Here is a 24,260-nt window from a genome sequence, read left to right as displayed (position 1 = left end):
CAGAGATAACACTGGCACCTCAGGCAAGACAAGGTCCTGCACATAAATACAGAGCCATAAGTCTGTCATGAGCTTGCCAGCAGTTCCTGAGCCCCTGGAATACGTTTTCAGATCTTCCCTCATGAAGACATTTGCCCTTTGAGGAGGCCTTTGAGTACTAGATCTGAAGCACAGCAGATGCTCTTATCACATTGCACTGCACACCCTGCCCAGTGCTACTACCCTCAAAACCCCTCCACACCTCCTCCCACCCTACCCTCCCCCCCCAAAAAAAAAACTAGTCCCATGGCAACTGTGACTATCTGCTAGTTATTCTCCTCAGATTTTTCTTCCCAGCCCAAATGTGGCTATTCCTGGTGGCTCATTTATCCTCCAGCAGCCAATGTCTGCTCCCATATGAGGTCCACTTTGGTTCTTAAACAGGTCATTTTTCCACCCACCTGAATTTTGAGTGACCAAACCCTGTTTGCACCCATTGCCCACCTCTCATCCTTCTGTGGGTGCTGGAAAAGTCCCTCAAGTTCCTGCTGTGAAGCTCAGCCAGCCTGGGGACAGCCCACTGGCAATGATGTTCTGGGGGGAAAAAAACACCTCAAGCCCCTTCATTTTACACATCTTAGAATTGAACAGATTAAAGATCCAGCAGCACCTAGGACATGAACTGCACTCAGCATATGGCATTGACAGCTACAGATGACTGACCACTGCCACAAGAAAAGTCCAGTTTTCCTCAAAGGACTACTCAGTTTCCCCCTGGTTTGGTGCTGAAAAGCAGAGGAGGAAAGGGATGAAAACATTCTTTATTCCTGTTCATCTTTCCCTGTGCCCAGAAGGCTGATATAAATGATAGCCCAGCCACATGTCACTGGACACATCTTACACTACTTCTCTCAGACTCCTCTTGTGGTGTCTCTTCCTGATCCTTCCAAAGACTTCAAGCTTTTCAGGTACTTCACAGCCAGCTCTCTCATACCACATTTCAATGCTCCTACGGACTCTGGCAATGGCTGAGTTTTACACCTTGGCTTCAAGTGTGACTCTTTCAATAATCTCCCAGCTCCATGAACTAAAGGATTCAGTGCTTTAGCCCATTTGTTTAACCGTTAGCCCACCCATTAATTGTTTCCTGGGCTTTGCTACTTTTAAATTGCTCTCTCCTACAACCATTCTGGCTTGGTTTCCCTTTTTACCAGCTTCAGTCCCCAAACCACGTGTCACTCCCTGTTCCCTGGGCAGCAGCACATATTTAAACAAGGCCTGAAAATACCTTCTATCAGAAAGGATATGTCATTTGAGTGGTGCTCCATCCTGCTAGAAACTGGAGAATGCTGCCCTCTGCGAGAGAGGAACCATTGCTTGTCAGGAGCTCAGGAGCAGGACAGGAGGCAGTCAGTGGGCTCTAATGACAAATCCATTTCCATCCCAGCTCCACATGTGTGTCCTAAATGCTGCATATATCCACTGCTCCACTGTTCCCCAGGCAGGGGCAGCAGCAAGTGTATTTTTGGTTTTTAATGCTGTAAAAAGGCCCATGGCAGCAGGGGCTGACTGTGACCTGTAAAACCCTGACACTGCTGCCCCAGGGGTGAGGCTGGAAGCTGAGCCCTCCCTGCCACTGTGAGAAGCCTCTTTTCTTCCATCCCTTCCATGTGTTTCTATGGCTTCCTGCACTAAATAAGGATAAATGCACCTCACCCCATACCTATCTTTTGAATCTTTTAATGAGTGCTCACCTCCACAACCCAGCCCTGCTCCCTCATGCCCAGCGCTGCTGCTGGAAGCAGTGGGAGAGCCCAGCACCACTGCTGGGCACAGCAGTGACACTCCAGCTCTTCCCACCTGTGGTGACAGGGTGACAGCTCCTGTGGGGCTCAGGGATTGTCCCTGTTCCCAGCCCAGACAGGCAGCTGTGCTGCACCCCCAGCCCACACAACCTGTCACCATGGGGGCTCTGCCCAGAGGCTCCTCTCCCTCTCCTCCTCTCTATGATCTTCAGCCTTGCAGAGTTTCTGGCACCAACAAGGAAAAGTAATGTTCCACCTCCCCCAAATGTCCTGCTGTTCCCTCTTTCTACAGGAATGCCATTGTTTTCCTGGAATGAAGCTGTCCTGGGACCAGGTGGGTCCCATGGGCAGGGTTATCTCCCACTAGACCAGGTTGCTCCAAGCCCCATCCAACCCGGCTTTGAACACTGCCAGGGCTGGGGCATCCACAACCTCCCTGGGTAACCTGTTCCAGTGTCTCATCACCCTCACAGTAAAAAATTTCTTCCTAATCTAAATCCTAATCTAAATTTCCCCCCCTTCAATTTGTACACATTCCCTCATCCTGTCACTCCAGTCCCTCTCCAGCTTCCTTGCAGGCCCCTTCAGATACTGGAAGGTGCTGTGAGGTCTCCACACAACTTGCCCTCCTCCAGGCTGAGCAGCACCAACTTTCTCAGCCTGTCTTCATAGGGGAGGTGCTCCAGTCCTGTTACCAACTTTGGGGCTTCCTCTGGACCTGCTCCAACAGTTCCATGTCCTTCTTATGGACATGAAGCTTCCCTACCATCCCTGTCTTCTGGCCCCACTGTGGCTCCCTGCCATGGACCCAGGCTCTGACCTAGGGAAGCTCAGGCTTAAACACTCTCCTCCTAATCCCCTACACCAAGTAACATGTTCAGTTGAGCCCCCTTCTGGGATCAGTGCAGCAACCAAGGATGAGCACCCTCTTTCTTATCATCTTGGCTGAGTCCTTGCAAATTCCTTCTCCTAATCAATAAATGTATTTGTGGCCAGGATATCACCAGCTGTGGAGCATCTGGGCCCTGCCCATCTTTGATCCAAAAATACTCCGCCGAACTGAGCCAAGCTGGTCTCATTTAAGCAAAGCATCATCATTGTAATGCTACTTTGAAAGTCCTTCCAACTAGAGAGGAGAGGATTCAGGATACTTTGTCTTTAGGATCAACAAGTTATCTGACACACAAATTCAGGAAGCTTTGGGAATTTTCTGTAAGTAGATACTTCTCACCTTCTAGTGAGTTTTATCTAAATACTTCTTGCATAGATACCAGTATCACTGCTTCTAAACTGTAACCATTGGTAGGACTTCCCCAAAAAAGCAGATCTACTGCTCCCAAGTTATGTACCTGAAGGAAAGCTTTAAAATCAAACAGTCTGTTGAATATATTTATGGAAGAACTTAATTAAGCTCAGCAGCACATGATTATTCCTTCTCCACTTTTATGGAATCCCTTTGTTGTCAAGATCCTCCAGGACAGTTCTCAGATCCACAGTTCAGTAGCAAATGTTGCTATTTATTTCTAATTCCTTCTTATCTTTAATTCAACTTTTTAATGTGGTTTTGGGGTTTTTTTGTTTGTTTGGTTGGTTTTTTTTAAACACCCATTTGTCTCTGGTTTTATCCATCCCCTAATAATATAATTTTTTAATTAACCTGTAACCTTTTGAAAATTCTTGCAACAAATGTCACAACTTTGGCCATTTTCATCCTTTTACATTTTGATCTTTCATTTGCCCGCTACTATAATTTGTAGCCACAAGCAAATCAGAACCACTTGCAGTGACTGCAGCTCAACTGTGGAGCTCAAGGGCCCCAAGACTGAGATTCCTTGGAAAACAAGCCAGTCCCCTCCACTCAGCCTTGGATTCCAGCCTCCCCCCACCCCACCCAACTCCTAATGCTTGGAAACACCCAGAGATTACAAATGTTTCACTTGCATCTTGAGCTTCGTCACTGAAGAAGCAGAAGTGCTTCTCAATAAGTACAACTGGTAAAATATTAACTTGTGCTTTTTTAATAAAATGAAACAAAAGCAATCTAAATCATAGCAGCTTATAGATCCAAACTGTCCATGGCTTGGGAGCATAGTGTGATTAAGAAGTATGAAAACTGCAAAATATTAAAGCCCTGCAGCAAGTCAAATTCATGCCACCACCTTCCCGCAGAACGAGCAATGCTGCCTGATGCTCTACTGGTTTGGTCTACTTTGTTCATGGGCAAAATATGGATTTTCTTCCTTGGTAGAAATGCCATATCCTCTTTTGCAAAGGGGAGGAAAGGTACAAAGCCCTTTTGATTAGCACACAGTAGCTCTTTCCCTAATTAGCAATGTTCTTTTACAGCACTGAGAAATGAGGACTTTTTGTTTACCATTAGTTGAGGTAAGTGTATCTTGCTTTTATTTGGGTTTAAGACTACTGTAAAAGGAGTAGCTTTTCAGTTGCAGCATGGTTTGTCAAGATTACAATATTTATGACTGCATAAAATACATAAGTAAAAAAAAAAATTATGATTTGTAGAGTTTGTTATCAAGAGCTGAGACTTACATCTTTACAGAACTGCAAATACTGGCTTCCTAACTGCTAGTTGATAATTTTGCTGGCAAGAGCATTTGTTAACTCTTTTCTTTAATCTCTACACCCTTTTGTCCAAGTGTTGTAAGAACTAGCAAGAAAGTCAGTAATAACTATGGTTCAACTGCTGTAACAGCGTTAGATAAGCTGTACTGATTCTTCATTAAAACACCCTTCGTTTGAAGCTACAACGTAAGAGGCGATTCTTTTTGTTCAAAAGAAACTACTCACATGCTCTGTGCCTTTAACACTTCACATTGATTACAAAAAATTTAACAATGCAATCACTAACATACCCCACTAATGAGAAATTATGAGATACTGCTCGATGCAGAACCCTCTGCATCAGTCAACTCTGATCGATAAGAAAGCTATCAATTTTGAAATTTAGATTTAATGCATTTCCAAGAAGCTAATGAGAAAGGAGCAACTTAAAATAAATACCATCATTAAAACTGCAAACTGTTACAATGATATATTATAAACTTGTCCTAAATAAACCTAGTGCTTCAAAAATTTACCAGTGAATTCGTATTACAAAATATGTGAAAATACAATAGAATACCACAAAACAACGTCCTTTTTTTGGGGTCAACAATGACGCCAAGATGATTCAGTCTTCACTTTTAAAATCGTTAATAGAACATATTGTAATATATAAGTTGCAATTTGGTTGAAATCTAGAGAACATCCCCACCAATTCATCTTCTTCATTCCTCCTCTAAAACTAGTGCCAAACTTCCTGTCAAAGCCGGTATTTTCTTGAAGAGCTTTAAAATTTAGCTGTTACTTACTTTCTACTACTACATTTTGGCAGCAACTATTTATTGGTCTGTTATTGCAAAAAGTGCAATTTAACAATAAACCAGTCTGAAGGTCATTCTATGTCTTGAGGATACATACCATATATTTCTTTAAAAATAATCATACTTTTGTAAGCAATACTTTACAGTAGACACCTCAAATCTACCATAGATGTAAAACTTAAAACGAGAAAAATTTAGTCTCTAAATCTTTATACACATATTTATATTCGAGTTTCTATATATATTATATATATACACAAGCACAAGAGTATATATAAAATATATATAATCAGATTCAAAAAAGAACAAAAACTGGGCACTGTACATAAAATCTTTTTAAAACTCAAACAATAGAAAAACTTTAAACATTAAACAATTTTAATAAAAGTTTCTGTACAATGCTAAGCAGTTTTATTTACATATAGAAAATGTAATAGGAGTAGTGTTTGAAATTACAGAACTCCTTAAAATTTCAATGGCAGGTAATCTGGAAAAAATAACAGCATTCCATTCACAAATATTTTCAAGCAATAAATATGTATTTATAAATAGTGTAAATTTACATCAAGATTAGAAACAAAAATCACAAATCTGAAGTTTATTCCTTAGTCTATGTGCAACCCATTTATCTTTGTGACTTGGCTGTTAATTGTTTTAAATTTTATTTAGGAACCAAAAGTGTAACCGTCATGGTTTCAAAACAAGACAGAAAAACATAAAAGCAGTAAAAAATTTATATCACCTAACTCTTCACATTAAAAAAAAAAAAAAAAAAAAGTTGCCCAAAGAAAGACTTAAAATTTCTAACTACCTTACAAAGAAATGACCAGCTAAGCTAGTACTTTTTCCAAGGGAAATTCTGAAGGGGGAAAAATGGATGAAACCAACTCATCAGCCCAGAAACAGAGAAATACAAAAGAGGTGGTCTTCAAGTCAGTAGTCTGTATAATGTTGCCAGTTTTGTCAGATATATACAAAACATGGAATTATTTTTTTTTTTGAAGTACAGCTGGATGAGCTTTATTTTTTTGAGTTCTGGAGTAGGAGGCAGTGCTCTCTCCTGTCCAGTTGGTTGACACTCCGCACTTGGAAGGTTGCATAGACACAGCTTTCAGCCAGCAGCCTTACGGGATAGCTACAAAAATCAGTGGTGCAGAACTGGGTCACTTCCTGAATATCAGAAAAGTTTTCATTTAATGTCCATGAAAAAATGTCAAGATGAGGAGGATGGCAATGGAGGAGCCTGAAAGAGAAAACATTAAATTACCTTTTCTACAAGGGTGCAAAACTCCGTGCTTAACCAAGACCTGCACAAACTGCAACCATGAGAGTTTAAAGTCACACACACTACTCTTTTTACACTTCAAGACTCTTTCAAGTAGATACTGGCATTTTTTTCCACCTTACTCAAATACAACATGTATTTTATGAATACTTTGCATCAGGATTTTGTCTATACTGTAGACTGGAGTGTGCTGTGGGGATATCTGTGTTAATATGATGTGAGCTGCCAAAACAAGTCCCATTGTGGCAGCAAAGAGTTCCACATGGGCTCAGTATAGATATAACTTTATATTCTAAAACAGGGATTCTCAACCTGTTCACCAGTGGGGAGGGGCATGGTCCATTTGTGGCTCTCCAAATGCCTTCATTTTTTTCCCCTCTTCCACCTGAACAATAACACATACCCCTGAAGTGAGGGTATCAGTGGAAAGGGTCTCAGATTCTCTGACATGGGGACAAAAAGCCTCAAAAGTGAAGCCACATGTCTTCCTCCTGCCTGCTTTCAGGAGACGAGGTCTAGAAGATACCTTTCTGCTCCCCAGTATTGCACTTCATGGCGTTCCATCAAAACACTGAGTCTGATGGTGTTTTATTCTCTTTTCCTGCTCCTCAGTGGAATCCCTTCAAGAAGCTGCTCACAGTCTCTAAAGACACTCCAGATCACATCACAGTACCCACTTATGAAACACTAACACTGGCTTATCCCCACGTTTGCTCTGTGTACTTTACCCCAAAGGGTCTCTCTGGCCTACTGTACCTTTGCTCTCTGAGATTATTCTTCCAACAAACCTTAACTCTCTTCCTACATCTGAGAGATGTCACTTTTAGGCTATGACTCTTCCCAATTGAGAGCGTATTCCCTTTAAAAGAAATGAATGAGCACATCAATTTCACATGAGAACAATCACTGTTGTCCTCTAGGGCTACAGCCTCAGGTTTTGGTGGGGGAAGGAGCTACTCACAGGTTGAGAACCCTTGTTCTAGGGACAACATCACTACTGTTACCTACACAGTGTTATAAACACAGATAACAAAATGCTACTCCCTCCCCTTCTCTTCTCCCACACACAATCATTATTCCCCATTTCCACTCAACTGGATGAAGTATCTGAGAACAGGTGTTTATTTATATGCTTTTCTATAACAGATCATCACTTTGAAATTGCAGTATTCCACAAACTATAATGACAGTGACCTCCTAGAAGTATAAACTGAAGTTCAACCATCTCAGGCTCTGTAGGACTAATGAAGAGAATTAAATTCAGAGGACATGGTCCCACACTCTCACCAGCCTCTACTGCTGAACCTTGAGGCCTTAACTCAAAAGATCACAACTTAGCATGCTAACAATACATGAAATAACTAAACACACATTTTCTGCAGCACCTGGAAATGAACCAAAAGGCACAGCCCCTTACTGGGCTGTCGTAATAAATTCAATATGAAATTCTCATAACACTTAGTCCAATGTTTGTCTCCTCTGACAGAAAGGCAAGGCTTATAAATACATCCAGCATCGCTTTCATCGTGGTTACAAAAAAGCCATCTTTGCCTGAAACAATGAAACCTGGGTGAAACGTTAGGACAGTCGTGCTGACACAGTTCAAAGCAGGAGGCTGCCATATATAGCACAAAGCTATAATGGCAAAGAGGCTTTTTGCTTTAAATTGAAATGCAAAGGAGGCCCCAAGCCAAAAGACAGAACTGTTTGAGAGCATCCACTCGCTAAGCAGAAGGACAGTGCCGATTTGGGAGTAGGGATGGGTGGGGAAGGGGAAGGAAGGGGTCTGAGTGCATAGGATGCTCTGCTGCTATACTGACTTCATACCACAACCAATGTATTAGAGATGCTCTTGAACCTGGTGCTAGTTTCTCCAAGCTTCACTGTCCTGATTCTTCCCATCTCCATCTGATCCAGTTATGGTCTTCAGGTGATCTCTATTGGATTTTTAAAGCCACAACTTTATGAATTGTAACATCATACTTTTCCTGAAAACTCAGTGGTTACGTTCTGCAGTAAGTTACTGAAGTATTTCACACAATTCTGACTCTTCAGTGTTTTGTTCTGTAAATATCACACACAACCCATACCTCCATTTGCACCAGAAAGTCCACGGTACTCGTACAGTGGAGCACCAAGACAGTCTACAACTGCTTTACAAATAATGTATTTATGCACCCACTTATTAATTTGACTTACTAATGTAAATTGATCATAGACTTGCATCAAGTCCTCCATTTTGTACTGTTCTAGCACCACAAAGTTTTCCAGGTTCGTGCTTATCTTTCGTGCACAGTCTTGGCAATGTACAACGTAGGTCTTTCGAGAATTGCTCTCACTAGTGACAAAAAGCAGATCAAAGACTTCCACCTATGAGAAGGGAAACACGAAGCCAAGCGTTACAATTTCAATTTTTAAAAAGTTAAACCATGAAAAACTGTATTTTCTTCAAGATTTACAACCTTACCCCACGCATGAAAAGAGAAAAATGAGATTTGTTCATGGAAAAAATCTATTCTCCTAAGGCTCAGGCAGAGAGGTGAAATATTGTAAAACCACTAATATTGCACTTAGGATGTCTGCATGAGCAGCGCTACGGGAAAGCTTTGGGTCAATATTGACAAAGCAGGATTCATATGCTGAATGGGGCTTACTCAGTAAGGTGGGGATTTATAACAATTATACCTAATTTTCCTTTTTAAAATTCGTCTGCAAAAGAAGTTCGTGATTTATTTCCTTACTACTGAGTCACGTGCTCATCCTGCCCAAGAGGCTCAGTCAGAAGATAACTAGAAACTGATTTTCAGGGGGTAGGAAAATTTTATTTTCTTTTAAGCTTGAAAATTATAATCCCATAGTTTAAAGCAACTATTAAAAGAAAGAAGTATAAAAAAATTTAAGCAAAAAGATATGTCCTGTGGAAAAAAATACACTTAAAATTCTCTCTCTTCTGGGGATGTTGTTCACTTCTGAAATGAAAACAGATACACCTTTAAAATGAAGCCCAGCAGATCAAATTACATGCAAGAAGGGATATAATAACTGAGAATTGGAAATCGACCTAGTGAAAAACAATGTTGTGGAAGTACTGTGGGAGAGACTGCAGCAAAATACAGGCTGTGTCCAGAAAAACTTCTGGTTAAGCTCTCTGAAGACAGTGCTGCATCACATACATGTGCTCACAGCATAGAAAAGATGCTGCAACTTAAAAGCAAAATTTAAACAACAACAACAAAAGACAGGGCAAAATTTACATCAATACTGTAGTAGTGCACAAGCCCAAGACATATTTTTACTGACCTCACAAATGCTACAGTAATGAGCTGGCTCGTCCTTCGCTCGCCCATGCCAGACTATCTCCTTTCCTGCAGCAATCAGAGCTTCCCGCAGTGTCTGACACTGTTTGAGAGTTCTTAACAGGCAGTACCTGCAACCAAAACCAGTTGTGTGTTCAGTTCAACATTCAACTTTCCAGCAAGACTCAAACAGGCTGAAATTTCTTCCCCTGTACCTGGAGGTTGCTCTTAACTCTGGGATTTCAAAACCAGCTGCCCAGTAAGACTCACTGGACTCACGACTTGGGGAGAAGTCACACCATGTGCTCATTCATGGACCTCTGTGTAGTTTTGTTCCATTTCAGTACTGCCCTTTGCCCTGCAAACAGGCTGTACCTTTCTTTTTTGTACCTTTCTTTTTTGGACTGAAACGCATGAATGCCCTTTTAAGCACAATAAAACAATGTGTTTTCAAAAGCGATCCAGGTATTTTATTTTGAACTATAAATTCCTCAGCACAAAGTGAGCTTGAACTGCCAAGTTCAACACACCTGTTTACATTTTGTGTGACGACAGCCTAGTCCAAAGAACTGTTTTAACATCCTAAAAACCCTGGTACTTCCTCAGCACCACTAATTTCAATGATCCCAAGTCTGAAACCCCAAGTTCTGCCAGGAGTCATTCTACACACAATGGAAACAGATTCTGCCAACATGTATCTTGTTCCACGAAAAAGGAAAACGAACACACAGGTTGGTATTAGAGAAGTAAATCCTTTCGCAAGAAAAAAAGAAAAAGATTTAAAGAAAAAAATAAATCTAACACCTATTTTATGAATGAAGAAAAGAATCACTCAAATGTCAAATTAAAATCCACAATTCCCTGTCATACTTCCATAAAAGCTAAAAAAAAAAAAAAAAAATAATTTTATTGACACAATTCTGTACAGCTCTCTTCTGTACAAGAAAATAAAACTTGTTCTCTAGCACTTTATGAGCTATAGACATTTTCTAAAAAAAAGCTGGCAAAATAGGTCACCAGATTTCTAAATTACAATGTTATTTACAATAATTTTAGCTCTCAGCTATGCTATTTATTTGAGCTGCAGCCTTTGCAGCCTTTAATTTTCTCCTCCACAGGGTGGTTACGTTACATGCTCATTAGATGCAGAAGGAAGATTGAAAAAAATTAAGGGGAAAAACAAACATTGGACAGAAAACAAAGTGCTCAAGAGTTCTATCAAATGTTTTCAACTTGATCCTCCCATTTTAAAGCCTTAAACATGTAATATATACATGCTGTATTTTTTTTTTTTTAAGTTTCTTTCATGTGTTCCCAAGTAGTTAACAGAATCTCGGGCTTACTTTTGAGATACTCTCCTCTTCTTTTACACTCATACTGTTCATCCTCACTAAAAACAAATCTATGGCTTCATTAACACCCTCACTGTAAGGGCAACCCAAAACTGAAAGTGTGTTTCTCTCTTGAACATCTGATTTCTGCATACCAAATTTCAAGAAAATTATACAGCTCATTAAGCTGTGACTCCTTCAACACTTCTGAAGTTTGATGTGAGTGGGACTTACGACGTCAAGGCCAAGCATATGTGGTAGATGATGTATTGACTCACTCGAGTGTTGGGCCATCGTGCTCCTGACAAGCTCAGGAACTTTGGAAAAGCATTCCTTTGTGCAGTGCAGCCCTATGTCAAATAAGCTTAGGAGCTACCATTCTTCTGCTGTTATCTGCAAGAGTCTTCGGGGACGCCAAAGAGCAACTGGAAGCACACCTGCACACTTGCCACCATTGTTCTCCCCTCCTGACTTCCAAGAATTTTTGAAGTGTTATTTTGGAAGAGCTTTCTAGCGTTACCGATGTGAAAAAAGTGGTGCCCAAAATGTAACCCACTTACAGTATCACTGCAACGTCTGCCAAATTTGCAACCAAAGCAGAAAACAATAGCTAGATGGTGAAATTCCTCTCCTTGGATAAAATTCAGGTCCTAGTAATGGCACTTGAAAATATAAATGTTAACTATTTCATACTGTCAAGTATGAGAAAAGGCATACAAACTATCCCTTTGAAAATGCACTATTTCCTGAAGTTTGAGAAGCCTAAAGAAAGCCAAAAAGGTGCCTAGCACAGTCACAATGTGCAAGTTAAATGGTGTCAGCTTTTAGTACTGTAAACTTGCTTTTATTCTTGTTCAGTGAGAATTCAGTTATAAGAAAATCTACACCATCTCTCTCTCTCAAATTTACAGGTATGGCATGAAGATATGAGTAAATCATGGCCAGTCAAATTCAAATATTTAACAGAAGATTTAAAAATGGACATCACCCTGATTTATTCTAGAAGGGCAGTGAGAAAAGTGTTTGAACATTTAGATATGGAGTAAAACTTCTCAAAGTGTGGAGACCATCCCAATGGCAATCCAGAACTGACCTCTTAGTACCTTTCAGTAATACATCTTCCCTGATACTTAAAATGTATTTTATCTGGCTTCATGGTTTTGTGCAAAATAACTTCTCCCATGTCATGTTCTTTTACATTTCTGAAACTATTTTTGTAAAAGAACTTAGTATTTCAGTGACTTTGGAATTAATTTTTTAAGCCTTTATTACTATGTTCGCACTACCTCTAAAATTTTTCTCTTCCTCAGATGCATTTGTAAAAGTCCTTCTGGCTTCCATCTAAGAAGAGGTTTGCAGTTAATTTTTCTTTTCTTGAGGGTTGTCCTCCCTCAGCCAAGTTTTAAATCATTTTGTCTGCTGTGTTCCTGCTCACAATTCTACTGTTAAAAGCAAATCCTTCAAAAACATCTCATGAGAAAGTTTCAGGTTTTGCCCCTTGCCTTTTATCTATCAAGACAGCACTGAACTGCACATTAACTAAAAATATAACAAGGCTTCAGATTTCTTCCAAAAGCAAAGTTTCCTTCTATTACTTTTTCCCTTCTGCTATTCTGTTTCTTTTCATTGCTAATCTGTTGATGCATCTAATTTAGATGTATGCTCAAATTTTAGTTTATTGCCTCTGCAGTGGTTACTCTCACATAACCCACTAAGATATATTTGTATTTATATTTCAAATTGAATTAAAACCTATTTTTTATCGTTTTCTAAGAGTTATTCTTTTGTACTACTCTGATACCTAAGAAGCCCCAGAGACAGAAGTCAAAGCTACCTAAACACTTTATGTACCTTCTGCTACTGGATGCCACAAACCAGAGCTGATCATCCCATCTTCTTCCCCTCTGCATACACAGCATGGAACTTGGGATCTGGCTGCCAACCAACCTGGAAGGAGGGCTTAATCCAAGCAAACTGGAAATGGGTTCAGTGGACTGGATAAAGTGAAGGCATGCACAACCAAGGTTTCTATCTGCTCCTCAGCATCTCTGTTTATTTGTAATGTACACCTAAAATTTGCTAGAAAAAGCTGAGTTGCTGTCAGCCAGCAAGACAACGGGAAACTACCATTTTGTCCTCTGTGTTTCTCCACGATGTTTTAAAAGATTCTCTGGGAGGAGGATGCTGTTGCTCAGTCATGTTTTTCTCCCTTTAAGTCTAAATTATGGCAAAAAAACCCAAACTTGTGCAAATGCAAAATACAGGTGGCAAAAATATCAAAATCATGTTTTGGCAAAAACATTCCAGAACTGCTTTGAGTTTTACAGTAGATGCCTGCTGGGCTTGGGAAGATATATACATATATATAAAGATAAAAGTGAAGTAAAGCTTGTGGATTTGTTTTTTTTTTAAATGGACTTTTTGGCTTCCTCCCTCCCACACCCTGTTTCTTTTCCCCCTCTTTCTCCTTTCTAACTATTTAGTTTTTATTCTCCCTTTTATGACAGCTGGCATTTGGAATACGAGCACTAATTGCATAATGGAAGGGGCCAGGACTGTCAGGCCTTCAGAAATATTTTCTTTACCCTAGATATCAGTTACTAGATTTTAAGCAATTATTCACACATACATGCTATCCCATAATCCAGTTTTGCAGCAGCTATAATCCTTCTTGTCTTACTTCCAACATTCTTGGTCCTTATAAATTTAACATTTCACCAATTCCACCATTCTGCAACAGATGTTCAAGCCTAAATTAAATTCCTACTGTAAAAAGGTGTCTCGCTCAGATGTCACCAATAAATCCTACTGGGGGAAAAAACTGAAATTCTTTTCCTTTGCCCTTTTTTGCAGGTTAATTCACCTGGTTTTTTAAAGATCCATTTCAAGGCACGTAATAAAAGGATTCAACGCTCGTGGATCCAGGATGTTGATAAGACTAAGAAATGCTCAGAAGTGCTTTGGTACTTAGGCAAGATAGAGAGTGCTGCTACCAACCAGAGGATTCTCAGGATGAGTAATTTCCTTTGGAATTCATTCTCCCACTCTTCTTAAGACAAACCTACATTATATGCCAAAATGGTCATTCATTCCCCAGCCTAGGTATGATGCTGCAACATGATTTATATTTTCTTGAAGTTGCACTCTTCAAAGAAAATCACTAAAGATTCTTAAAGCCTGGAATATTCCTGCATTTTGGAATATTGTATGAGAAATGTCACTAAACTCAATTATCATTTTACACATCAATCAATTCATTGTTCAAAAGAAAAGAGCAAAGGGAAGAAGGCTTTCAAATTCCTACTTGCCTCTATTTAAAAGATTTATACTGGATCTCCAAGTGATAGAGTGAGAACACTAACTAGAAGTTCTAGAAATGTAAAATTAAGTTTAACTTTGCTGTAAAAATGAATAAATATTCTAATATTTGAGTTGATGACCTAATTTTCTTATTTCTGATTGTATGTACTCCGAGCAGCTGTTGTGATCTAAGCCAACTGTTTCTGTCAAGTGCTGAATTAAGTCTGTGGTACATTTAACTAAAAAGTTACTTAGATGATTCTAAAGCTATGCCAGAATAACATCACATAACACATAACAAAATTAAGGATATCTATAAATGGTGTGTTTGAAAAACAGGATCTAAAATAATTTTGGTTTGGTTCTCAGGAATGGTCTTACAAAGAATTACTTACAAGTCAACTACTGGTTTATGTATGAAAAGCACACAACAGATGTTCAAATAAGTAAAACTTACTTTATCATTTCAAAAAGCTTTGGATCTGAGACCTTGATATTTCGAGCCATGTTCCATGAGAGATGAACCATGGGTACTATGGACTTCACGCTCTGCAGCTTATTCCACTCGTACCGTTCCACTGCCAATTTGTATTGACAGGCTACACAAAAACAAAATCATACTAGCAATTAATCAAGTTTAGAAACAATTATCAACCAAGATAATATGGTTATAATAAAAAATTATGTGTTTTATTAGCTCAACTTCACTTGCAATGACCCACTCGTTGCAACTACATTTCAGTTCTATAAAGTGTCTTTTAAAAAGTGTATTTATGATGCTAAAAGAACAAATACCACAGCAGCAACAAATACCTGTGAAAACAAGTTACTGATAAGTGTTCTATTTCTAAGGTGAACAGAGTGCAATATTTCAAAAAGAGTTAATTACTAAACTTTCAAATATTCCACAATGAAAAAAAAAAATCTAGATCTGAAATGTCTGCATCTCACTCTATTCACTCTTTATCATAATTTTACACTGCTATGGTATATAATCTCTCCTTGAGAGATTCGTTGCAGTGAGTCAGACTTTTCATTAAGCAGCCTACTCACCCCACCCTTCTTTTAAAAATGTTTTACAAAATTTACTGTGACTGAACATGTGAGCTCTGTATCAGTCAGTCATACAATCCTAGAGATATACTGTTATTGCACCATATAAAGACATACTTTAAACTACCTAAAAAAACCAGAAGTTTTTTGGAAGTACATTCTCTTCAAATGCTTGACAGAATCTCGTTTTAACTGAAATTTCTTCCTGTGCTCAAACCTAAAAACTTTTCAAGACTACAGTTCAAAACTAAAGACTTTTAGAACAGTAGGTCTGAGAAATCTAGTGTTCTTTCATGAACAAAATTTTACAAGTGTTTGCATTTCCTGATGCTTTCACCAAAGAGCTATCAAGTACCCCCACCAAAGTTAGAGAAACTCTTATACAAGGTAGAGTGCAGTTTGCTGAGAGAACAAATTTTGGGAGAAAAAGTTAAGAAATGGCCTAGCAAAACAATGAATCAATTAATATAAACATTTTATTCTTACAAGCCCATTCAAAGCACAAGTGCCAAGGCTGCATTCTTGCTGCTTTCCCTTCCTCTTACAATGGAATTATTTACAGCCTTCAACACGTCATGTTTTAAAAATACAGCACATTGATTATTTTTTAATCTACTAAGGCAAGGTAAATTAGCAAGAAATGGCAGGTTCTGTGACACAGGCAGTACAATGTCCCCTAATAAAGCAGTTCAGCCCAGGCACTGCTCAAACATACCTGTAAGAGGGCCAACGTTCCACGCGATGTTGTTGCACCAACCGATAGCCTGAACCCAGTGAACAGTGCCAGCATTTATCCACACCAAATCCCCCGGTCTCTGAATAAATCTATAAACTGGGACATTGGCTTCATACAAATCTTCCAAGTTTGGCCACCAAGATCCCATTAGGAAATTCATATTGTTCCTGAAACAACAGGAAAAAAAAAAGTCTTCAGCATTTACCAACGGACATGTTTAGCAGCAGATACTTCAGTGAAATTACCTGTGAAAACTCATCATCACCACAAATAACTTCTGCAGCTAATCAGTGACCCAGCAAGACTAGTCAAAAGGAAAAGTTTCACGCATAATTCCTGATCATAATTCCACATTTCACATCCTGCAGTAACAGAACACCTAACCATCCAACTGCCCATGTGAAGTCAGTTTATGGCTTCAGATTATGACCTATTTTCCTTTAAGTTTCCCAGTACTTCATTAATGCTGAGGCAGAGAAACCCTTGGTCAGATCTAGTGTGACACAGGTGCTGGATGCTGCTTTTTTAACCAGTGCTTGATTTTCCATACAGACCATACCAGCTCCTAAGGATGTTCAGTTTTGAACATGTTCTCACACTCTCTGTGTGTGAATGTGACGCTTGTCCACACAACAAGCAACCTCTTGGCAAAATTTAAATTGTGGTCCACAGGTCTATGCTATGTTCAGCCAAAGAATGTCAACTCTCCTGAGAATCATGGAAAAACACCTCCATATGGATTTCCCAAGTATGGACTCTTCCACTAAGGTAATGCAAAGTAAAGTCATTTTACTGTGCACCACGAGAGATTACTTGCAATGCACAGTTTTCAAAGACAATTCAGTGCCTCTTACCAGGCACTGCAGACCTTTTGTGAGGTTACCAAGATCTCAGTTTCTCTATCACCCTCAGAAAGACAGTGTCATGAGAGTAAAAGGCATTTTGTGTCAGCGACATTGGAATTGCATCAGTGGAATTACATTTTTCAGATGGCCAATCTTTGGAAAGGTGGATGGAATAAGAACAGTTGTCAGTAGATAGGCAGAAAATCCAGACTACAGAGACACTGAGATTTATTTGCAGAGCTCTGGAAAAGTCCTGAAGTCAAAAGCTTAATCCAGTTTTAACTGGGCAAGACAAGAAAAAAAAAAAATTCTCCCACAAAATCCACTTCAGAGGCTACTGCTTGAACACCAGCATGATTAGGGGACACGACTGCTGCTCCCCCATGTTTTTTTTTGGTGGGTGCATGTGCAAATATGTATTGTTTTGTTTGTTTTTCAAGCAACCATTCTACACAGGGCACAACACAGAAACCCTAATCTTAAGAGCTGGCTGAGCAGCTCCCCAGTGCTCAGGGCACCTCAGTTTTTCCAGCGAAGTACAATAGCAATAGCAGAGGTCAACTTTAACATGCAGGACAGAGTGCCTGGATGAACAGCAGGGCTATGATAGATTCTGTGATGTGGAAAAATTACTACTATGAAAACTGGAATGATGCCATATAGTCCACACTGGTAGCAGGCAGCTACTAAACTTCTGAGCCCCCTTAATGTAGTATAAATGTGAATCTTGAACCTAGATGAACATTTACTACTACCAATCTCTCATTTCTTGTATTTCCTTCATTTCTATTTTGGGAAAAAAAACAAACAAATAATGGACCTAATGTCAATTTTTTAGAGCAAAGCTACCACAGGCAATCCAAGTTTCTGTACATTGTACAAATGTCATATTTTGTATAAATTCTAGATTTTTCATTTTGACTCACTTTAAAAGACTTTTCCGACTACGTGGAAAACCCATAAAATAACATCCCCATACAACACCCTCGGTAATTTCCCCCCTCAGGTCTCAGAAAGGCACAGAGAACTTGATAAAAATACAGAGAAAAACAGCATGGCCAGCTTACTTTTCACAGAAGTCATTCATGACACCCCAATAGCTCTCAGGGACAACAAACCATTCACAGTCACCTGGACCAATATTTATATTTACTGAACAGAAGTTGTTATTTTCTTGATGACCTGATAGAGGAAAATAAACACACTTTACATAAGACTGTTCTATTAAAATAATGCCATGAAAATGCAAAGATACAATTACTAAAAAAACTTACAACACAGTTTAGGTATTTGTATTTTTTATACGACACATAACACCGTTTAGGTGCTTCAAACAATTAAGCTACCAGTGACAAGAGAATCCTCCTTTGTTAGTTTGTGGAAAATGAAAAGTTGGAACCATCAATCTTGTGAATCTGACCAATATTTCAGCAGTTCCCTCGCTGTAGAAATAAATGCTTCAAAAGCTCAGATTTTTTGTTTCATGATATCTCTTGACAGTCCCAGTCAGGTGCAAAACTTCATCATTTCAGGCACTGAAAAGACAAGTACTAAGAAAACCCTTCCGAAAGAGCTTTCAAAATCAATGTAGAAATGCCAGTATTTTATCTTCCTTTGACAGCTGGAAAACTGAGCCATAATACCTAATGGAATTTTCTGAAGTTGTACTTCAGAAAAAAGCAGATCCTGAAATTTAGTCCAGATACCTCAAGTCTCAGTTCAGACCCCTAACACAAACTATTCATCATGGAGGGTTCAGTCCTATTCTCAGACAATAAAGAATCTAAAGTAGTAAAAAACAAACTGATTTTTATGATTGCACAAGTCCTACTTGGGGAGCCTATAAATACTTTCAAGGTATGTAAAATAAAAATACTGTCCAAACCTATCCTATTTTTCTCCTTAAAGAATCCAACACTGCATGCAAGAGGTCAGTATGGCAATTATCCAGCACTGCAGAAATCCAGAAATTTCCACTATAAGGGAACTCAGTACTTCGTACACATAAAGCTCAGTTAAACAAGTAATAAAAGAAATACTCAACAGGTACAATTTTATTATGTTGAGGCATGCTGTGAGACATAGAAGATCTGCAGGGCAGTTAAATCAATACCTCAGCAGCAGAAGCTGATTTTTTCATGCAGAAATTATACTCACCTGGTGTCCTGCTTCCTGGAACCTTCATGTACAGCTGCACTGTGTTCATGCCCAGGATGGTATGACCAACATGGCTTAGAAGATTTCCTGCTGATACCACACGTACAAAAGCAGGAAGTTTTGTCAGTTCATGGAGTTGCAACTTCCACCTGCAGCAAAATAGCAAATTGACAAACTGTGAATCCCTAAAACTCTCAGAAGAGTTTGGGAAATATAAACATTTTTGAAAAATTGTTAGCACAGGTATCTGCATTACTCTTTCCATTTTGAAGTATTTCCAGACACAACCACGGATCTGACGGGCAAGTTGAGGGGAAAGAGAGTTCTGTAGCAAAAGCTAAGAATACAGATCAGATGATCTGGCATCTACTGGGATCCTACAAGAACAATTCAGAGTATCAAAATCCAATTCCCTAAGAGCCTCAGGTTAGTTATGCTTAGGTTAATGTAAAGTCTCTCTCCCAACAGTTTATTCAGAGTGAGTTTAGTAGCAACTGTTTTGATCCTACGGATGGAATTTCCTTTAGAATAAAATAGTGTTGATATTTTAAATTTTATAACCAACTCTAGTCACATAAGTGGATACACACACTGATCTTTCAGTGATTATACCACAAAAGTCCTCATCATCTTAAGCAATCCTTATTCCCAAGACACCCTTAACTTTTCTTCTGCTCTCATGACTGAGGAGGACCACAAGTTTTGCCCTCCAGCTGGTAGGACTGACAGTCTAGACATGCTGGACCTTTTATGGAAATATGTACTAACTGGAAACTGAGCCAAGGAAATAATTATTACTGGACAATAAAACCATGTTTCAGAGTATTTCTAGTATTTTCTAAGTTTTTCTAAGCTACCTTCATCTACTCACAGAAGGATATATAAAGAATACTCATTTATTCCCTATTTTTTTTGAAGCTCTGGGAGAGGTATCATGGCTTGTCCACAGGCAAGCACTGGTCTGGTCTTTACTACATATTTTGATTTTGTTCCTGGATAAAGAAGCAAGAGTTATGAAAAAGTGGAAACAGAAAAGATGACAGTATGAATGAAAAGAAAAAAATTTCATCCTGAATAACAAAAATTGAGACAAACGAAGAAGAAAAAAACTTCAACCTTACAGTTTCTACACAAAGACTAAAAACTTGGTATTGTCAGAAGCAATTAAAGTTGTAAGCAAATGATTTAAAGCCTCATAATGAAACAAAGGGAATGGATTAGAAGGAGGACTAGAAAGAGCAGTTTTTGATGGATGTTTAAATTCATTTCTGGAAAAACAAAAATCCTGGAAAGGAAAGTTTGAAAAGATATTTTAGTGTGAGAAGGACTCGTAACAACAGTTTTGAGACCCACTTCATTGTGGAAATGGGGTGTGCAACTGGAATTGGGTTTATCAACAGACTGACTGATGTCTGAGAAGAATACACTGGATTTCCAGGGGTGTCATACTGTAGAATACCACTGTGAGCAGCAGAAACTGTAATCAACTTACTTCTTGTCATCTGACAGGTCAATGTTGGTCCCAAACTTGATTGTTTTAAAAGGTCCTCTTCTCCTCCTCCCAGAGCTACAAATGTAAAAAACATAAACAAGCGAATGTAAAAAAATGGAAATGTAAAATACCACATAAAACCAACTACAGAATTAACACAGTTATACCACACTTACTTATCAGAAGATGTGGATTCATTATCTGAGTGGTCCTTGTGGTGACTCTTCTTCTCATTTTCCTCCTATAAAACGCAATTTTAACATGTTTATATATATATACACACACACATCCATAAAAGAACATATGAAAAATATATAGGTATAAAGTGATAACGAGGGCATAGACAGAAGCACATTTGTTTTGAGATGCTGAAACAATCTTTGAAATATCCCTATCTGAGATTTTGTGTCAATATTTCCGTCAAGAAAATAAAAAAAGTTAGAAAAACAATTCTTCATGATTGCAGATTCAGTGAAACTCATGCCAGGACAACAGAAAATGCCTACACTGCAAACATTTCTGGCCTGCATCAGAGGTGCAAATGAGTCTGTTTTTTCCTTCCTTATGCAGGTGAATCCAATCCTAAGGAATACTGTTAACTTTTTCAGACTAGAACATCCACCTTCCTTCAAAGTCAGGCAGGTATCCCGAGATGAAACTAGGATGACTAATATTTATAAAACTAATTTTATAAAATCCATTACGTAAAATCTCTTGAATTTTTCATAGCCATATGCTATTTTAGCACTGCAGTGGCTGGGACCATGACGAGTGGAAAAAAGCCATCCAATATTAAATGATGCAATTTGATCTTTTTAGCAGAGCACACTCAAACTCCTATTCTAAAGACTTCTATTTTGGCAAGTATACAGACACAGAAGGAAAAAGGAAGAGACAAAAAGGAGGAATGAACTGTCTGGAGTCTATCCAAAGATCTCTGGCTTTGAATGGGATTGTTGTTAAACCTCAAAGTGCCCTATGTACCTGAGAAAGTCTTATTCATCCTTTGAATGAAGGACAAAGAGAAACAAAAAGGAACCTCGTGATGATGGATTTATCAAATACTGCAAGACATGTTAGGAAAGCAACGTAATAGCTGTGAGAGGAATAAAGAAAAAAGATCACTTAGGGCAAGCCAAGAGGACTGTGGCTGTAGAAAGAAGAAATAAAGCTTTCATTTGAACACTGAAAAGTCACCTAAGGACAGGTCAAAGCAGTGTTAGGCATAGGACACATGTACACTGTCTTTCTAATTTCCAGAGGAAAAATGAAAATCATCACTCTGAAAATTATTTTATGTATTGCATTTTTACAACCAATTTGTAAAAGTGAGAAAAAATCCCAGAAAATTCGGCAGTTCATATGTTGGTGCAAATCCAAAGGTGAGGCTTTTCCATGGTAAGTGATCAAAGATTTAAACACGTGTGTGTATATATATATATATATATATATATACATATATATATATATAACATTCCAGTGTTGTAATGTTTTCCAGCACCTCTGGAATAATGTGCAAGAACACAACGCTGGTGTGACTGTTCAAGGGGCACCAAAAAAGTTCAGTCAATATCCTACCTACATTTATTACCACTGCAGAGGAAGAAAAATCCCATTTATGTTACAAGCTCTTGATGACTTCCATGCCCCACACTTCCCTAAGGTTCCCTGTTTCTTTTCTTCATTCTGTGTCAGTCTTGCTGTCTAGATTCCCTTCTGTTCTCTTCAACTACCAATTAAGTTCTTTGTTTCTAATCCTTTCCTCTAAAGCATAAAGTTTAAATTTGGATTTTCTCTTTCCTTTCTAACTAAAATTATTACTGTTTCTGTGTAATGGCAGAGAAAACGACAATAGTCAATTCCCCACATTGCCATTTTCCCTATTTTCTAACAAACAACTGGTCAAGAATATCTTCTTGTCTTAGTTCCATCTCAGACTAATCTTTGCAACACCAGGTAACATAAGCCTTTGAGGAGTGCCCACAGACAATGTGCTCACTACTTCAGTGAAAGTATTAAAAAGCAATAACAATAAAACCACATTTCACAGAATCACAGAGCAATAGAATAGTCAGAGTTGGAAGAGACCTTTGGAGACCATGAAGTCCAAGCCCACTGCCAAGGCAGGCAGGGGAAATATTATTTCCAACATTTCACTCTGTCACACATCTGAAATTTTCGAAATGAAACTGTTATGTTTGGAAAGCAACAAAAGACAAATATTAGTGTAAACTTCTACTAAGCCACATCCAAATTAATTCATGGAATGAAGAAATCTGATTTCAAATTATGTGTGAAATTAGAAGCAACCCAAATTAAAAAAAAAACCTATTACATTCCAAATGTTTTAATATGAATTTTGACATCACTATACAAAAGCTTAAACTAACAAGCTTTCAAAATATGCAATAACTGTGAGCTTTATGTTATGAAACTTAAGTTTACACCAAACATTCTGGAGGGATAATAACATTATTTGACCCTCTGTTCAAAACAGATTTTGCAAATTTACCTGTACTCTTCATGCTTAAGGAAATGTCTCCTTTCCCTTAGCAGCTTCTGTTTGTTTTCAACAGCCATTATGAACTGGTTCCAGAGTCAACATACAGTTTGTGAGCTATAGCCAATAATAACAATGAACTTACCCTTAAAGACTCCTGGAATGAGGAGGCCTGGTACTGTGCATATTTAGCAATTGTTGTGTGAGATCTACTGCTTTCACAACGCCAGATTTTCTTTGTTCCAGTGGGGTCCCAGTTTTCATCTGCTGGCTGCAGTAGTTGTGTCCTTACTTCTACTATGTGTTCATTATTCGCTTCTACCAACGTCTTAGTAGAGAAGAGTCCTAGATCTAATAAATAGGAACAAAATTAATAAATGACAGTTAAAATATAATAAAGTTTCAGGAAAATACTGGAGTTATCTAAAGGTTTACCCTAAAGCACTTTTCTCCCTCAGCCTTCACAACACTGCACACCTGTACATTAATTATTAACACTGGTGATTAACACTCAAACAACTTTTCTCCACACAACAGTAGAAGCTCAGAATAAACTTGGCAGCTACTCTGTGGCTTATATTCCAAGAAATATTTTACATGCCTTGGGTAAAAAAAATCTGTAAACAATGTTTAAATCTATTACCAATTAAGTATTTTTCAGAGCAGCTACTCTGTGGATTATATTCCAAGAACCATTTTACGTACCTTGGGTAAACAAATCTGCAAACAATGTTTAAAATCTATTACCAAGAAAGTATTTTTCAGACCAGAGTTATAAATGCACTTCCATCATATAACATATTTACTACCAGCACTGATAGTTTATTTGTCTACAGACTCCAAAACGTTGTCTGGAGTCAGATTTTAGATCATTAAATCTGAACACAGAGACATGCATCCAGTTTTTATAGGGAAAACATCTCGCTGTAAATTTCCACATCCACAGCTCAGCTCCTCTCTGTGCTCAACAAAATCTGCTCTATTTGTGGTGGGTTTTTTTGACACGATCAAGATTAGAAAAAACAGCAAATTGAGAAATGACACATTACCCCAATGATTTGGAATATACAAGTAACAGAGTATTACAGAAATAAAACA

General features: G+C 38.5%; 1 protein-coding gene across 21 annotated transcripts in view; it reads right to left on the bottom strand.

Moving 5' to 3' along the window:
• Positions 1-4,164: 4,164 nt before the first annotated feature.
• KDM6A (lysine demethylase 6A) overlaps positions 4,165-24,260 on the bottom strand; it is a 154,344-nt gene continuing 134,248 nt past the window's right edge. For 13 of the 21 annotated variants that reach the window (XM_064646924.1, XM_064646931.1, XM_064646929.1 and 10 more), the window contains 9 exons: positions 23,308-23,513; positions 20,839-20,903; positions 20,663-20,737; positions 19,171-19,319; positions 18,081-18,195; positions 16,148-16,335; positions 14,837-14,978; positions 9,753-9,879; positions 8,396-8,822 (listed from right to left, as the gene is read on the bottom strand). In XM_064646924.1, the coding sequence (XP_064502994.1) occupies positions 8,526-8,822; positions 9,753-9,879; positions 14,837-14,978; positions 16,148-16,335; positions 18,081-18,195; positions 19,171-19,319; positions 20,663-20,737; positions 20,839-20,903; positions 23,308-23,513 (1,364 nt within the window). In that variant the 3' untranslated portion in view covers positions 8,396-8,525. The other 8 variants (XM_064646928.1, XM_064646939.1, XM_064646932.1 and 5 more) reach the window with 3 other exon arrangements.

This window comes from Pseudopipra pipra, chromosome 2 (genome assembly GCF_036250125.1).
Source record: "Pseudopipra pipra isolate bDixPip1 chromosome 2, bDixPip1.hap1, whole genome shotgun sequence".
NCBI classification, from domain to species: domain Eukaryota; kingdom Metazoa; phylum Chordata; class Aves; order Passeriformes; family Pipridae; genus Pseudopipra; species Pseudopipra pipra.
This window is presented reverse-complemented; position numbering and strand designations above follow the sequence as displayed.